The sequence below is a fragment of the Engystomops pustulosus genome, chromosome 1, assembly GCF_040894005.1.
Source record: "Engystomops pustulosus chromosome 1, aEngPut4.maternal, whole genome shotgun sequence".
In the NCBI taxonomy this organism is placed as follows: domain Eukaryota; kingdom Metazoa; phylum Chordata; class Amphibia; order Anura; family Leptodactylidae; genus Engystomops; species Engystomops pustulosus.
Window position 1 is genome coordinate 59143110 of NC_092411.1, and position 19159 is coordinate 59162268.

The 19159-nt window shown below is 40.2% G+C and overlaps 1 protein-coding gene across 1 annotated transcript in view; it reads right to left on the reverse strand.

The window, feature by feature from the left end:
- Positions 1–1470: 1470 nt before the first annotated feature.
- The window catches only part of CEP120 (centrosomal protein 120), a 55394-nt gene continuing 37705 nt past the window's right edge, over positions 1471–19159 (reverse strand). The window contains exons 18-20 of the mRNA XM_072141331.1: positions 15937–16035; positions 4406–4551; positions 1471–2040 (exon numbers count right to left, since the gene is read on the reverse strand). Of these exons, the coding sequence (XP_071997432.1) occupies positions 1809–2040; positions 4406–4551; positions 15937–16035 (477 nt within the window). The 3' untranslated portion in view covers positions 1471–1808. The remainder of the gene's footprint in view (positions 2041–4405; positions 4552–15936; positions 16036–19159) is intronic.

The following is a 19159-nucleotide window of genomic DNA, read 5'->3' on the forward strand; positions in this document are numbered from 1 at the left end:
CTCACAACAGGTATTGAACCATTGGTCATCTTGGACCATGCTCTGGTTTGCATTGAGATAGCGGAAATGGCAAAAGATGACCAAACTGGTCATCTTCAGCAGTTAAAGGGCTGGTGGACAGTGTATGAATACAAGACCTCCTCTCAGCCTGTAGTATTGGACACCATGTGTGTGGTAGGAGGGCCCGTTTCTAAAAGTTTGAGAAGACACATGGATATTAGTGGCCTTCTGGAGGTCTGGCACAGGGGTTGTTGCCCTCCTACAGCCCCTTCCATTTCTCTGGTGTACTGGTCTATCTTCTGGTATCTGCTCCATGTGGAGGACAACGTGTAGAACGCTAACGTTCTTGCCACAGCTCTCATTGATCTGACATCCTAAATAAGCTACAACACCTGAACAACGTGTATGGGTTGTAGACTTTGCCTAATGCTACCCTCTAGGGGCGAGAGCAATGACAAAATACAAGAGAAACCAAAACAGCCAAAAAGGATGAGAACACTGAAAGGGTTGGTTTACCACATGAAATCTAGGTTTTCAGTCTGTTGCGGTCCCGCAGACACCACTGCAAACATATGAGATGGTTGCCAGCTGGCAATGGCAGGACACATAACGGGCACCTGGAAATCGCCAGTGTGAAGGAGATTGCATTGGTCTCGGACACCATGTTGCACAATGAGCGCCATTTTCAGACTCCGCATACATTTCACATAATCTGCCTAGCGATTATTTTCTTAGTTTCATTAGTGCTTAAAGGTTTGAATGGAGTTTCTATTCAAACAAGTAGAAAACAAAAAGACTTAGAGCTCGCTGGCGGTTTTACTTGTGTGAAGACAATCAATAGTATTTTACTCCTTTGTGTGAAGATGCCAAATCGTATTAGATTTCCTGGGTCAAGACACCCCAAAGTAGTGGCTGCTTTTGTACTTATGATTTTCTAAATGAGGTTCTTAGTGCCAAAAAAGTTAATCTTCAGTAAGGACAGTGCGTCTTTCCTGAGTTACTCACTGCATTCCAGCAACGGAAACAAAGACTTGGAATTTGGAAATCACCTTACAATGGTGACGGGGACTGTTAAAGCCTTGTGTATCCAAAGACCCTTACGGTCATCTTTAACAGTGAGGGCAGAGACAGGGTTGTGTAATGCAAGTGGATGGTGGACAACAAAACTGAGCACTGCTCATGCTTGCTGAGGAATCAAATGATTTTCTCTATTGATGGTCTGTCTGGTTGTTACATGACCACTGCACCCAACAACTTCAAGTACTTCCATATTTATAACAAAAAGAATGTTTTCCATGAGGAAACGTGCATCTAAGAAGCTGTAGTTAAGCACAAAATACCATTAAAAAAATAAAAATAAAATAAATAAAAAGCACAAATCATCCCCCCCCCCAGAGATCCTTCATTGTTCTGACATATTTAGAAAGAAATGGCTGGAAACCTATATGACATAACAGCAGTTCTACTGTGTAAAAGTACAATAAAATTTATTGAATACAGGTAAAAAATCTTTTACAATGCATCTCAACTAGTCAGAATTTTACAATTTGCAATATTTGCTACACTTTACATACTTTATTCATTGCAATTCCAAAAACAGCAACGCACATTTAATGCTATAAATAGAAATGAACAGACTTTCAAGTCCACTCTTTAATTATTAGAACTTATTAATTGATTTGTCCTTGAAAGAAAAAACCCATTGTGCATACAAACATAATCCAGCAATTACCATCCTCACAATGTTCAGGTGATACTGACCCACTGCTGGTAATAGTCACAGATGCTGGTCATGTGCTGTAAACATGTCATCTCATGCTCCTTTTGGCCATCGCCTCTCTAATTTGACGGTCTAATTCACTAATGATCCGATCCTCGTGAGTATAGACGCCTGTTCTTAACAAAGTGTCCCTCTCTTCAATAAGACGAGAAAGAAAGTCATCTAGACCTTCATCTTGTGGCCTGGACCCCGATGTCGTCATTCTTCTTTCTTGGCTTTTAGAAGGGTCCGGCTGTTTTCGGTCTTCTTGAACACGGAGCCTGAAGGGAATGTGACATATTACAGTTTTAGTAAAATAAAAGACCTTTCCACGGGTAGGAGAAAAGAAATGACAATCACCACTGTGTCTCAGGGTTTACACTATGTTCGGAGTGAATGGGTCCACAGCTTACTTGATACACACACGGTCAGTCTAGGCCTAATCTTGTAAAACGCCAGTCAATGTTAATATGTTAGTGAATTGTCAGATCCCCCACCCCACACACACAGATTATCTGCACATCTCAAAACCAACAGTAATCCATTGTAGATTTTGGGAAAGGTTTAGCAGTAGATTCTCAAGTTTTATTTCCTCTCCCACAGAGAGTAGAGAAATCCACTACAAATTTGTGGGAGTATCGACATACTGTATATTATAAAATCAGCAGTGGGTGCCAGTTTTCATATGTAATGCATGGGTTGCTTGGAAATCACATAATTTGTAATCCACAGTTTGCAGATTCTGATTCTAGAGGAAGTCACATTTTGATCAAAATCCTCAGTGTTGTTCCACACAACTGGAGTGAGATTGTGACCGGTTTTGTGACTTTCGTAATACAGACAGTCCCCAGGTTACCGTATATACTCGAGTATAAGCCGAGACCCCTAATTTTACCAACAAAACTGGGAAAAACTACCGACTCGAGTATAAGCCGAGGGTGGGAAAAGCATTGGTCCTGCCCGCCCCCAGTAGTATGCAGCCTGCCCGCCCCCAGTAGTATGCAGCCTGCCCGCCCCCAGTAGTATGCAGCCTGCCAGCCCCCAGTAGTATGCAGCCTGCCAGCCCCCAGTAGTATGCAGCCTGCCAGCCCCCAGTAGTATGCAGCCTGCCAGCCCCCTGTAGTATGCAGCCTGCCAGCCCCCTGTAGTATGCAGCAAGCCCCTAGTAGTATATAGCCAGCCAGCCCCTAGTAGTATATAGCCTGCCAGCCCCCAGAAGAATATAGCCTGCCAGCCCCCATGTAGTATACAGCAGCCCCTAGTAGTATACAGCAAGCCCCTAGTAGTATATACAGCAGCCCCTAGTAGTATATACAGCAGCCCCTAGTAGTATATACAGCAGCCCCTAGTAGTATATACAGCAGCCCCCACATTCCTTAAAATAATAAACTTAAATACTCACCCTCCGATGTCAGCGCGCCCCGTCTTCTTCCTTCTCCGTGGCTCCTCTTCTTTCTTCCGGCATGGACGAGCCCATGTTTTCTTCTAGCATGAAGAAAACATGACCGCGTCCATGCCGGAAGGAAGAAGAGAGAAGAGGAGCCGTGGAGAAGAAAGAAGACAGGAAGCGCTGATATCGGGGAGCCGCGCTGACGTAGGAGGGTGAGTATTAAAGTTTATTTTTTTTTGTAATAGACTCGTGTATAAGCCGAGGGGATGTTTTTCAGCACATTTTTTGTGCTGAAAAACTTGGCTTATACACGAGTATATACGGTAGATACAAGATAGGTTCCATAGGTTTGTTCTTAAGTTGAATTTGTATGCAAGTCGAAACTGTATATTTTCTAATTGTAGTTCCAGACAAAAAAATTTTTTCCCCAGTGACAATGGGAACTTTAAAATTTAATGCTGTAATGGGACCAAGAATTATCAATAAAGCTTCATTACAGACACCTTACAGCTGACCATTGCAGTCTGGGACTATAGGAAAGCATTCAGAGAGCTTAACCAGAGGTCACAGTTCACAGAGAGGTCCGTCTGTAACTAGGGGTCGTCTGTAAGTCGGGTGTCCTTAAGTAGGGGACCGCCTGTATATCAGTCTGCTTGGCATAACATAATGCATATATTCTGTGCTTTTCCTACTTGTATGCAAACCCCTCTGCAAAGGGACCTCTGGCTTATAGGGACTACTTGCCTCTTCTTAAACTTATTTTAATTTAAAAAAAAAACATTGAAACTAAAACTTGGGTTAACACAACGAGCACTGGGATGAGTTGTGTAAAGGAGTACATTCACAAAATTTTAACAAGTCAACTGAAATAGCAAGTTGTCTGTTTTGGGTTGCTTTAAAGCCAGCTGTGTGGGTGGCAGAAGCACATTAGTCTACGCGGATGTCCAATACTTTCTTCTTGCATCACAAGCTCAGTAAGATAGTCCTTCCAAAAACGGCATGCACAGTTGATGTCACAAACACACATATATATATATACATATATATATATATATATATATATATATATATATATATATATATATATATATATATATATATATATATATATATATATATATTGTAGATCTATCTTGATTAAAAAAAAAAAACTTGATAAGTTATATTTAAAACACAAAGAATGTTTTATGTAGCAATAGACAAGCAAAAATAATGTAATGCAACAGAGTGACAATTCTGGGGTAAATCTCAAATACCTGTTTAGCTCATTCCTTATTTCCTCCAGCTCTAGACGTTCATTCTTTACCATATCTTTCTCTTCTGCTGCCAGATAGCGCAGTCTCATTTGTTCAAGTTCTTCTTGTTGCTTTTTAAGCCTTGCCATTGCATTCTCTTGCTCACGCTGTTCCAAAAATAATTTTTTGTGAATTAATACTTTAAAAAGGTTTCATAACATACTGAGCAATCATTGTATTCAAGCCCTATAGGACCACCATATGGCGGATAGATAGAGATATATATATACACACACTCATGCCAAGTCAGAGTCAAACTTTAAAACAGTCATATCTCCTGAACCGAGGCACCTGGAAATATTCAAAACAGAGCACAGACGGTAGCTAGCAAAACACCTTTTTTGACCAGCAATGGCCTCATGAACACTAATGTTAGGGGGAGTATATAATAATGTATTCATGTTTATTATACTGTACAGAGAACTGTGTAAAAGTTTTAATTAAAATACTACTAAAAAAAAAAACTTACTACGGTGTAAGGAGCTGTGAAGGTGTCATTTTTTGTGAGATGAGACTATGTTTTCATTGCCACCATTTTGGTGGCCTGTGTGACCTTTTGATCACTTTGTATAAAAATTTTAAATGTGATGTAACATGGTGTAAAATTGGCGTTTTTTGACGTTTGGGTGCTATTTTCTGTTATGTGGTTCATCGCCGGGAATAATGATTTTTGTATTTTGACAGTTCTAGGGAAAGGGGGGCGATTTGAAATTTTACTTTTTTTCTTATGGCACGGCAACCAATCGCCGCACCCTGATGACATCAGAGGCAGTGGCAATCGACACTTAATAGTGAAGAAACACATTGCTTGAGCTTCCCAGATCTCTTGAGGCCGTCACAATTTCCTGATAAAATGATGACCAACTGGACGTTACGTTCTCCTTGTAGAAAGATTCTGTCTCTACTTATTCTGGACATAAAGATAAAGAACGATGAATAAAACAGGAAAGGTACAAAGAATTCTGTGTCTCATCAATCACGTGATGGACTACAATGCTACAAATTCCCTATGATGGGGTCTGTAAAGTTTCGGTTTTATTCTTCTATTTTGTGCTGAAATGCTGCAGAACTGTATGTGATCTTTGCCATGATCTGCAATGTATGTTACCGAGCCTAAGATAGTTAGTTGTTTAACATGAAAACAAATCTTACAGACAAGACACATCACTCTACATATCCAATTATAGCTACACATGGTATATAGTGAGGCCATGTAAAAGTCTTGTGTCTTCTGTTTATGCTAGAGAAGACATTGTAACACAAGACTAATCTTATTCCATTGCCTTATAATGGGATAGGCCAGATTTAGAGAGAAGCACTATTATTTCCATCGCATTAGACTGCTATGGGGAATGTTTGATAATAGTGTGAACAGGAGCTAAGAATATATAACAAACGAGGATCCGTATCTATATAGCAGGTTTCTTACTTATACTTTAATTCCTTTATTTATTTGATCTGATAATTGTTTAACAGTTTAGAGACTTTTTATACTAGAAACAAAATGTTGATCTGTGCCGCCCATCCATAAAGTAGCAATAAGCATAATACCTGCCAATGTAAAATGGGAGCTAGGATTTGTCAGAGAAGTGGACATCGCTTTAGCCTAAAAGTAAAAATGTCATTAACCCTGTATTAAACCCACATTATATTTCATGCTTTAGGAGTATCCGTATGTAAGCAGCCTACACTGGGACAAATTGGTACACAGATAATGGGTATTTAGGGAATGTATAATTTACAGTATACAGTCAAATTCCACAAACCAGCCAGTTCTCAAATACCCCGGCTACAAGTCATAAGTGAGGCATTAACATTGAAGACATTATGGAAAGTAGCAGGGGTGCTGTGATAGTTTGCATTTGCTGTGTTATGGGATCCAGCCTAGTGACTCCCTGAACTATGTCTGGCTCCACTTTCCAACATCAATCTTTCACTCACATAAGCAGCGTTATAACGAAAATTAATTATCGCTTTAAATATTCTCAATGTTTTGGCAACCGGACTCAGTCACTAATAGATGAACTCACTGGTTATACATGTAGAGCCCCATTGTTTGTTATGGTGTTCTCTATACATACTGCAAGACAAATCACATACTAAAAGAGATGGAAGAAAGAATGAACGCTGCATCACAGCAGAAAAAAGACTCCCCAGCAGGAAAGTCTCAACGTATCTGGCCCGGCTTTCCAGGGATTTTTTTTACATAATGTATTATAAATGATTAAGGTTTTGGTGATGGTCGCTATGATTACATAGAGAACAACTTAAAACTGTATGTTTTACTATTTTTGTACAATAAATGAGGTAACACATTTTTCTGAATTTTATTTTATTTTTTTTAAAGAAAAATGTATGATCTCTCTATTTTTCCATGAATAGAGCTGGTTGAGATGTTATGTAGACACTGTTTTGGAGGTATAAATTAACTTTTTTTTTTTTTTTTTTTTTTAAAACCCCCAGCAACATAAAATTATGTGCATTCAAAACTTTTTTCTGCTTCCCAGTACAAGGTATGGAATAATATTAAATAAATTATTGAAGGTGGGGAGTAAAAAATGGAAACTGCGAGTATGTCTGCAACTGGAAGACCCAACAACTGCTGTGTGACCATGGTCAGATTTCTGTCCACTGGAATTAAACAGCAGGCAGAGGATTTTTTAAAACAATTAGGAATTGATACAGAAAGTACATTGGAAAATTGCATTTTTCAGTATACAAACAGTAACATTTATTTGCTGAAAACGGGAACACCCCTTTAATATAAAATTTTTATATTTTTTATGATAAGCTTCTAAATACCTGACCTGGACCACTGACTAGATTAAGCATAAAGCAGAGCCCAATGGTCCAGTGGCTTAACTGAATCTACATTAAAATAATGATGTACGGTATGTTGGTATACACGCAAACGAACACATGCCCGCCCGGACCCTTCTCCTCTCCATTGGAACATGGCCGTGCACACAGGGAAAAATAGAACAGGTCAGTGGGTATGCTGACGTGTCAGTGGGTCTGCTGCCACACCGCCATGGGGATCCTATTGCCATCTATGGGGACGTATATGCAGCCGCCAGCTCGCGGTCGTATATATGTCTCCATGGCGGTTGTGTGAATGTAGCCTTATATTGTAAAATGACAAAAACGTGACAGCTTCATTTTCTGCCATCGAAGAAAAAAAAAAAAAAAAAAAAAGAATATAAAAATAAAAGCAGCGTAGAACAGAATGGAGATAAACTAGTAATAGCTGCATCTTCCTGAAGTGTAGATAACTCGTTTTATCAGCTGCTCTCTTACAGTAGGATGCCAAGTACTCTCTGTTTCCATCACATTTTCAACACTTGCAAGGTGCTGGATTTCCTTCGACCTAAGTGATGAAAGTCCAGCCAGAAATACAGTGAAGTGTCTAAATACTTGCATCTCTTGATTGAACCATAAAATAACTTGCAATAACAGCAATTTAGTACTAGTATACAGTAGAAAAAAAAAAAAAAAAAAAAAAAAAGCTAAAAAAAAAAAAAAAGGGGGAGACAAACACAACATTGTTGTGGAGCAGGACCCCTGATTTTATATAGAGCTGGAAAATGGAACTGGGTAAATAGATTTTGTTTTCTGTCTGAAGAAAGCTCCCCCCCCCTGCTTTTCATGAAACACACTTTATATATGTATTTAATTCTTTACATGGGGGTTTAGGTAAAATTTAATTATAGCACGTGGGTGATTAAAGGGAACCTGTCACCACATTTTCAGAAATACTGCTAGTGACAAGTTCCCATAAAGCCCTAATAACTGACACCCTTCTTTTAGCTATTTTTCCCCCTTACATCCCCTTAAATCAACTTGATCTTATATTACCTGCTATCAGATTTGGCATGTCCTGCTTGGCCGGCCCCTCTCATCTACTCCTCCACATGTGCCATGCTTTTTGTCAGCAGGTTAGGTGACCAGCGTGAATGTCATCTATGGTCCTTTACTCAACGTCTACCCCATGTATGCATCTGATCACATGGCAGTATCACAGCTTGATAACAGCAGCCTCCATGGACTTCTACTCCTCCCCATCCTCCATGGAGGTTTCTGTTATTTCATGTGATCAGCTGCATACATAGGGTAGGCTGTACAAATGTGACAGGACCTTAGATCAAGTCACCCCGCCCACATGACATGAAGTGGCCGATGATGTAATAGAGCTCTCCCCAAATATTCCACAAGGCTGCAGTTCTGTAGCAGAGACCTGTCAATCAGGAACTATGAGGCAGGGCAATGCGAGGAATTCATAAATAAGCAGGGCTTCACTGGACTCTCATAACATTGGACTCACGTCAGGCGAGTTGCATATAAATTTACAAAATAATTTTTTTAACATTACAGCCATGGAAAGGAACCGTTTAGGGATAAGATCAATTCTTTTTAACCATAGTTTTAATGAAGCATTTTTTGGGTGGGTTAATTTACATGACAGGTTCTCTTTAAATATTACATTTTATTATTATAGTGCCCATCCTTAAAGGAAATCTACCATCAAAATCAAGCACGATAAAACCAGGGACACTTACTCATAGATGCAAAAAACTGTGGTAATCTTCTCATATGTGTAATCCGTGGCTTCCTTCCTTCTAAAATCAACTTTTAGAATTATGCCAATGCGCCTGAAAGGCTCTGGTGGGTGTTTCCAGAGCACCTCCATGCTTTAGCTTCACAAACTGTTACAATGAGCAGAGCAAGTCTTTCCTCCCCCTGTAGTTCCTGCTGCAAACCCTGGTAACAACCCCATAGCCAAATTTTAAAAGTTGAAGAAGATGGATAACAAATATAGGAAGATTACCATAGTCGCAGTGCCTGGATCTATGGGTCCCTGGTTTAGCATGATGGATTTTCATGGTAGATTTCCTTTAAAGGGAACATACCACCACAAATCTACCTATAAAAGGTAGATCGGGTGGTAGGTGGATCAATAAGACGCGAGGATAGCACTTTTAAGGGCTAATCCTCACATCCCCGCACTTTTTGAAATAAAGCTAATAAAAGTTATGCGCCCCAGTAGCCTCTTTACTCTTCCTACCCACAATCTTCGGCCCGCAACTCCTGGTAGCTGCGCGCCCTCGTCCGACGACCCTGCCGTCTGCGCAGAACAGCAGGGCCGCGCCTGTGCAGCTCCGGAGCACTGATCGCGCAGGCGCGGGCCTGCTGTTCTGCGCATGCGCAGACGGGAGGGTCTTTGGACGAGGGCGCGCAGCTACAAGGAGCTGCGCGCCGAGGATTGTGGGTAGAAGGAGTGGGGTTGTTTAGCCACCTACTGGTGGAGACAGGTCACTGTACCAATGTACCAGTGTGTGGAGCTTACCTATATACTGTGGGGGATGCTGCAGGGCATTTCATTTGTGGGGTGAAGCTGTGATCCATGCATATCACAACCTAGGCTTATACGTGAGTTACTAAGTTTTCCCACTTTCTCTGGTAAAAATTAGGTGTCTAGGCTTATATTTCGGTTAGCTTGAGTATATACGGTAAATGATATAAAGACACCACTGCAAAAAAAAAAAAGGCAAACAAAATTTTTAAAAATTCCAATGCCTAATGACCTGATGCAGGATTTTTTTTATCATTTTGAACTCTATCATGCGGTTTTACTAGATATATTTATTGCATAGATCTCTACTTCTAATCCTTTAAGTGCTATAACATGTAATTAAATGAAAATGTAAAATCAAGTAAAACTAATTTTAGCCGACCGAGACACTACAGCAGCTTTTAAAGTCTGTGCAAGCCCTTGCATGCGGAGCGGACAGGGCTATGCCTCCTTCCAGCACTGGAGAGGTTAAATATGTAATACGTGCCATCCCGGGCCAGTGTAAAGGACAAGCGGCTCCTCAGTCAAGCAATCAGAATCTTTATTTTGCTATGGCTGCCTATAAATCCTAAGAGCAGAGCAGTAAACACACATACAGTAGACTAAACAATCACTAAATAGTGGCCGCTGCTCGCTCTCCCACTCATACATACCAAGTGAGTCTGTGGGAAAATAAAGCCTCGCTCGCTAAGGAACTCAAGTCAAGTTTTCTGAAAATAACCCAGATCTGACAAGCCAGTAGGAGGGCCTGGATGCTTTCAAGACACAGTTTTCAACCTACCCAAGATCCCCGACTAATAGATTTTTTAAACAAAGCTTTGCTTCCCATGTTTGGCCAAACGACTTAATAATGAATCAAATTAATTATGGTGAGTGGATAAGCTCGGGACAGGAGAGGGACAGTCCAGATGTCAGGCTGAAAAATTTCTGCTGAGCAAATGCAGAAAAAGAGCTTGTTGTTTGATTAGACGACAAATGACCTGGACATAAGGAAGGGAGATAGGCAGCATCCAGACAGCCATGGATCATTAACATTTATGTGCCCCTGTACCACATCCAAAAACCAAGCCTGTCCTGCACATCATCAAGAGCGTGGAAAAAAAATATATGACTTTATATGTCTCATGGTATAGAAATAAGAGGAAGGGGGATATGGGGGGGATGAATGTTAAGACAAACATTTTGTAGCTTTTCAATTGTGCTCCTGGCTCAGGCCTCATGCTTATGACCATACATGGTGTCCATGAGGTAGGTAAAAAAAAAACAGCCACTAGCCAATGGCCACCATGAAGGTGGGTTGTGCAAGCACATTTTAGTATTTGTATTTACCAGCCTAGTAGAATGTTAAAACTCTATTAATTTCCATTAATTTAATTAATTTTTCTTTTAAGATTCTATTGGGAAGTAAGAGCTCCCCTTACGGACACTTTGCTAGTTGAGGCCGCCTTGCAGCCATTGCTGCTCCACCCGGGGATTCTGGGAAATATGCAAATAAGTTGTCCAGGATGGTAGGCATCATGATGCAGGATTAAAGCCCAACAGGAAGAGATTTCCAACTCTGGAAAGCACAGTTGTATCTGTTCAGTACAGTGTAGGGAACTGGTTTAGCCAAGGAAGAGGCTTTTGACTAGGGCCAGAGAGTAAAAGTTCTACCTAAAGGATTGCAAACCAAGCACAATAACATACAGGTGTGTGCCCCCTCTGACAAGATCCACTGTTCTTTAAACTTCCTATGTCCTTGTTTAAAGACTATGCAAATGAGCAAGAGGCGCTCCAGGGTCCTTTAACACCTATGGAGTCTGGAACCCCTCAGGCTCGTTTCCATAATTTTAAAAGTCTTGTTTTGAGCAGATCCTGCCACTGGGGACACACACCAGTATGTCAGTGTGCTTGGATTACAAATATGTCATACTGGTGGTAGATGTCCTTTAAGAAGACTTTGCCAACAGTCTCTATTGGAAATGGCAGCAGATACTGTACGCCAAACATGCTCTACTACTAGGTAGCAGCCTTCTGTTTTTTTAGCATAATTTTAAAAGTTGATTTAGAATGAAGGTCCCAATGGTATAACTACAAGTGCCTCTGGTTTATCAAGCTCGAATTTTGACGGTAGATTTTATTTTATCAGAATTCATTAACCAGCTTTATATAATACAGGCTGCTACTTAGTAGAAAATCTGTGCAACAATGGCGCATGCTGGCATTCAACATAACATTTATAAATTTGTTAGGCTGATATATACAGATCCCAAAATGTGGTTTAAGAAAAAAAAAAAAAAAAAAATAGAAAGTCAGAAAAATAACCTCCTCTCGTCTGATCTGGCCCCATACTGCAATTCACTGTATTGTAACAAAGTACAATACAGAATTCACACTTTACATTGAACAACCAAATAAGAGTAGTATTTTTTAACTTTTACAGAAGATATGGAACACATTTCTTTCTTTTTTAGAACACAGTAAAGGGTTTCCATTTAGGTCTTTAGTTTACACTTTTAATGCATTAGCTTATTTGTGTATGCTAGAACATTATACGTTCTATGACACAGAGGGGGCTATATAAGGGCAGCATTAAAGTGCCAAACAGCAGATATTGTTTTTTGCCAGGTAGCCCAATCCGAGGATAGAAGACCCGGGGCGACAATAATGGAAGGAGAGTCCACATGATTATTCCCAGGTTGCAGAAGGTACATATAGAACAGTGGTGGCGAACCTATGGCACTGGTGCCAGAAGCGGCACTCTGAGCCCTTTCTGTGGGCACCCAGTCCATCACCCCAGCATGAAGTTCACCAGACAGAACTCAAAGAATCTTCCTGCAGAATCCTCCTACAATGATAGGTGAATTTGCCCTCCTCCTTTCAACTGCATTGGTGTCTTTAGGAGGCTGAACGATTGAAAGTTGTCAAAGAACATAAGAAATAAATAAAGAAATAAATTATAGCTTAAATTGCTGCGCTGGCACTTTGCAATAAATAAGTGGCTTTTGGTTGAAGTTTGGGAACTCAGGCTCTAAAAGGTTCGCCATCACTGATATAAAAGTTCACAGTTTGGATCTTGTAGAAGTAGATTGCACTAACCGAACCTGTACTTTATGCAGAACTCTTCTACTGCGACACCCACATACATTGCTTTAAAATATAGTCCGAAAAATACGGTACAAGGCACACAAAAAATCCTTTGATATTCTCCGAAATCAAAGGTGCGCCTTATACATGAACTGTACTTACAGACAACAGCTGCCTTGAACTGTGCACAGGTCTGCCACCTGTTGGTCATTCATCCTTATAATCCGGTGCGCTTTATATATGAACTTAGACATTTTAGCAGGCATTTATTGATGGTGCAACTTATAATGATGCGCCTTATAGTCCGAAAAATACGGTAGGATCCGTAGGACATCGGACTGACCCCCCTACAATACTCTTCCACACTTTTCTTGCAGTTTATTATAACTGGGTATTTGCTGCAAAAAACAAATATTTGCAGCTGGTATTTACAGACTTGTCCAGACGGCCACCAGATCCTCTTATTTATAATCTTCAATTTACATTTAACTTACATTTATCATTTTTATTGACCTGCGACACAACTTGTGACAGATTCTCCTCACAGGGGCCTTCAGGACAGATGTAAATGAAGTTCGACCAAGATTTTTGGGGTGAAATTTGTTGCTCGTTTCCCCCACCCCTCCATTATCCAAATAAAAAAAAACTCTTTCTCTGAGCCCTCTTTGGATCATTTCCATACTATGCCTCCATTATTAGTGTCCGTTGAACGGCTGGATAGATCACATATACGAATGTAAACAATACAGGGTTACGTACTGGAAAATCACCTTTTATGTTGGTCTTGGGGTTTTTGGATGTAAAACTCAGTTTCATTACCAGCCTTTGACACATTCTGGGGTGATTAACATTAAATCCATACGAAACGCAGGCTACAGCTATGAGGGAAAAAAAAACTGCTCGACCGACTGCAATAAGTCAAGATTTATTATTTCTTTAATGAACAAAATGTAGAAGGGGATCTCTCAAAATCACAAAGAAGGCAGCGTTCCCAAATGTTTACTCTTTGGTCTAAGCCTTACAATAATTCACTAAACGGACTGAGCACAGGCACAAGTTAGTAATGGAAATCATTACTCACTCCGTGTTGGCAGTGGGCACTCGCACAAGCAGCCGGCTAAGCTCTTACCAGTTGGGCTTTGTCATTAACATTTAATAACAATAAGATAGAAATTCTGCCATCTAATTTGCATTATGGGGACTATTATGGCTTGTCTGACGCTTAGGCGTAACAAACGGCTGGCACAAGCAGCTGCCCAGGAGTGCTAGGAATTATTGTTAGAAGGAAGCATTTTCCCACTGGCAGAAATCTATGTGAGAAGGCACAAGTGCCAGACAGAAGAGCGCTAGGACTTCTCACTAGAAGGATAGGAAATCATCATGCGGTCCCAGCTACTCCCGAATATCAGCCTCCATCCAAGTCCTTGTGCATGTAAAATGCACTGTCTACTGTGTGAAAGCAGTGGCTGAATACAGGCTGTGGAATTGTCGGAAAATGACATCACACAGCCGCATGTGAGGTCCCACCAAGGACCCCAATGTTAACCCCTTTCGACAAGGCCTTAATCACTGGACAATTTTTAACAAATTTTCATTGATATTGGTTTAAAGGCCGAAACTTCTCTTTTCGTGCAATACCATAAAAATGTTTAAATTTACCAAAACTGGAGGAAAAATATTTCTTTGTAATGTATAGTATTTTTTGTTCAGTTTTCAAATTAATTCAAAATGACCTTTAATTCCCTAATGTATGTGATGGTCATTTTGATATATAATATGTATAGTCTGGGGGAAAAAGGGGCGACTATAGTAATGTTTTTCTATGGTGTAGTGGGGATTTTTATTGGGGAATATTAATATATAATATTTTTGTTAATATTTATTAATATGTATTGCGTGTGTGTGTTTCAACTTTATATGTCCCCCATAAGATCATAAAAGAGCCCTGGGGGACTTTCTCTTCCATTTTTTATTTCCATTTATTTTATCACTGTAGAGCCAGCACTAGCTCTGCTCTGCTCTGCACTGCGCTGCTTCAGAGCGATGAAGTGAGGAGAGGAAAATGGGGAAGCCGTCTCTGACCAGAGACCTGGTCCTGCTCCCACGATTAGCACGGGAGAAGAAGAAAACTACAGCAACAGCAAAAGACGTTATCGTGGATTCGGGACCTGCGCCTGCTGGCGTCTATAGTCAGCGGGTAATCGGGATCCAGTTAATCAGCTGTTAAACCACTTCCCAAGCCCTTAAACATGTTTGGTTTTTACTCCTCTCTTTCCAGATCTTTTAGATGGTCTCTATTTACATAGACATAAGAAGGATTGATATTTGCGGGACAAATTCTATTTCCTAGAGGCACCATTTTATATTCTGTTTATTTGTATTTATTTCCCAGCTTCACCGTATGCACACAATGGGGCAGATTTAATAAGGGCTGTGCGCCAGATAAGGGGGCGTTCCAGTGCTCAGCTGGACCTTGCGCCATATTTAACGTGGAAAGTCCAAGAGAATTGTGTTGCAATCCCCATGTTAAAGGTGCACCATAATAAAAAAAAGTGGTGCACTCAGTAGGAGCAGTGTAGGCAGATCCAGATTGATGAAGAATGGGCCCCAGAAATCCAGAATCTAGCGCCCCCTGCACAAGGCGTTGCAGTTTTCACTGTTAGTAAATGTGCCCCAATCTTCTGTAACCCGAAACTAATAGGTATTATGTTAAAAGACACTGACTCTCCCACAGGATAAGAGTTCTTAAACAGCTGGTGGTGAGATGGCTGTGACCTCCAGGCTAACAGGGGTAAACATATTCCCCCTGTGAATTGAGAAGTGTTACACATGCTCAGCCACTGCTAGTTAACTTCAATGGGACTTTTGGGATGATCATCATGTGCAGTCCAAAAGCTTGGAGCCCCAGCAATGATTAATTTCTTCTCCCTCCCATAAAAAGGGGATAAGAGTAACAACTTAAAAACACTCCTTTAAGGATGCATTTTTTGTTTTTGTGACTGCCAAATTAAACCAATATTAAAGATTTATTATTTTAATAAACCTAATCTTAGATGTTTTATTTAAGAATACCTACCTGTTTTATTCTTGCCAATTCCTTTAATGCTCTTCCCCACTGTTGCTTATAGTGCAACTTAGACTTTGTTGTAGATTCCAACTTCCTTTCAAGTTCAACCTATTGACAAGACAATAACCACAAAATTAAATTGTTTGGCACTGAATAAAATAAAGAGTGACATCAATGCAGCTGTAGTATTTCCATCCAAATAAAGTTGAAGCACCATAAGCACCCACATAGACTCATTAATGCTCGTGTCACCTGTACTAGATGTTTATCCCACATTGCAATGCAGAGGTGATGCACAGCAAGCTGGCAGCATACAGAGGCAGGGGCAACTCTCCTGCCAAGAGTGCGGCACGATCGGACATGTTGCCTCTTAGTAGGCAGTTAGTCAGGGAGCGACGCCAGAGATTAATTGTGGACTTGCACCCAGACAGCTGAGAACACTAGACAGTTGCCACATCAGCAGCAGACGGCTGGACCAAGGACCATTCCATTGACTACAGGGGGACAGGAGAGTCATCTCAGTGTGTGCTCCTAACACAAAGCAGCTCCCAAAATCTCACCCTGCTGCCAGTGTACCCACCACTGTCACAACTCAGCAATACCGGCAGAAGAGAACTTTTTTGTTATTAGATATACAAACTAGAAAAAAAAGAATGGCTATTTCTAGAGTTGTGCTCTGTACTTTTACAAATTTTGCTCTAGCCAAAAAAGTTGGCCGTCACTGAACTAGTATGACCGACCACATGTGTCTGTGCGTTTTAAATGCTTACCCGAAACTTAAGCTTACACCAGTTCTGATCGGGAAAATAACAACTTTAGAGTCTTACTACAAACCCAGGCTTCAACCAAGCATATTCAGCCCTTGAAAATAGACTGCATGTCTGCCATATTGTCAGGAATGAATGCTCATACGATAATCATCAGTAGAGGGCCGGAGCATGTTACATGACAGAATCTAAGAATCAAAGGCAATTTACGGACATGGTCAGTTGTGTAGAAATGAGCTCATAACGTCATTCTGCCTTGCAGTCTTCCTTGCAGGTTTTATGTGACCCTTTCTGTACATTATGTGCCGACAGCTTATAGGTCTGCTAAGACATTTTCAGCCACTCACTTTAAGCATTTGGTTGGAGGCGCATGTAGATAAAGGGGGGGCGGGCGTACAAAGTCTGAATCAAAAAGCTTATTTTTACTTGCCATAGCTGATCTGTTATACCTGAATCTGCGCCAAGCTGGCCTTGTCTTAGGAATGTACTTTCTCAGTCTCAAACAGAGAAACAAGTTGGCTAAAACACTCAGCAGACAAAGTTTTACTCTTTATTTTAATAAAATGATAGCAAGTTTAAAAGAAACACAAACGTCAGCCCTCCTTTACCGTGCACTTTCATGGAGAGATCCGCTCCAAAATAAATAAATGATAGATTTAACTCTGCTCAAAAATGAAGCCTCCGCTGTGTTGCCGAGTTAATATCAATAGAAGAGGGGAAAATGAATGGCTGTGTTTGTATGTATAAGCACAATAATAATAGTGCAGTTACGAGGCTCTTTATAAAGGATTATAGGGATGTGTTTATACTGAAAGCTGTGACATGAATGATGAAGACATCTTACAATATAGGAGATCAAAACAGCCTAAATCTGCCATTGTGTACACAGAGTAATAACACTGCGAAGCACAAAATAATGAAATCTATGACCAGAAGGAGTCATAATCTGGTAGTGACTACTGCATTACTTCTCTGTACTACCAGCATGCGGATGCTCCTCGCCGCCTGCCGAGCAGCTAAATGTTACTGCACATACTGCGATTGCAGGATGGATAGGTTTCCTGGCATGATCATATCTTATGCTACAGGTAGTCTGGAGCCTAGTAACAAAAATGTAATTAAAAAAACCCACAAGCAACTAAAAATATACAGCATATAGTGGCTGCTGAAAACCCATTGTAAGAACCCCACTCATCAGTCTATCCTGGCAACAGAATGGTTGATTCAGTCAAGTTGAGGTTTAGGAAATTATAGAGAGAAACTTAGATATTTATTAATAACTTAGAAATATATGGAAAAAAAATGTTGATCAGTGGTATAATACACTGTAATACTCTAATTTACAGTGTATTATACACCAACAGACAGCCTGATAATAATATCATCTGAATGGGGTGGCTAATACGCGTACCTACACACCTACTTGTCATAGAAGCTATTGGCACTGTACCATCAGATCGAGGGGTCCTACAGAAGGAGATCAGATTGCAAGGGTCTCACAAAGAATTTAGATGCCAAAGTCAACACTGTCCTCAGGATCTAACGGATTAATCAGTTTGGATTGTGCCTTCCTCCGATCCAAACTGTTAGAGTAGGTGCCCGGCTTTCAGAAGCTCGTCCAGGTTGGGAGACCCGCGCAATATGTATGCAAGGTTGCAGTAGAAACACAGCAGCCCAGCCTAAAATACCTTAAGCTATCTGCACATGGTGCAGATTACACGAGGATTTTATGCACGGATTTTGGTGAGAAAATCCACAGTGCAATAAAATAGAATTAAAAGTGAATCGGATTTGGAAAACGTTATGTAGATAAGGAGTTTTTTTCCACCACGCAGAAATTGTTGCTTAGAGCAAAAAATAAAATAATAATAAGTGTTACTTTTCATGTGCGTTTTTTTACATTGAGGTCTATGGGAGAGTGAAAATCTGCATCAAATCCACAACACAATGTGGATTTTTGCTTGACATGACGAAACAAAACAAGAAAAAAAAACATATGCAGAAAATCCACATGAAAGGCATCCCAAATGCAAAACTAGACAAACCCGCATTAACAATGTGTGAAAAACGCACATAAAAACTTTGCGTATTTGATGACGATTTTCCGCATGTCACTGCCATAAAAACCCATATTGATGGTCCACACTTGCTGGTTTCATTATACCTTTCTGTTATTAGTGGCAAAAAAAATATATAAATAATATCTCCAAATAAATATCTATAAATAATGGAAGCCATCTTTCCATGAGATTCTATAGGGAACGGAAAGGAAACTGAAGCATCCTTACAAACGTGAACACACTCCTTAACAGTTCCCAGCAGTACAATATTTTTTAGGAAAACCTAGTGGCTAGCATGTCAAATGTTATATTTTGGTTCTTTCTTGGAAAAGAAAAAAGAAAGCATACCTTTATTTCATTTTGGGTTTCCAACATGAAACAAATACAGTAGCCACTAAATAATCT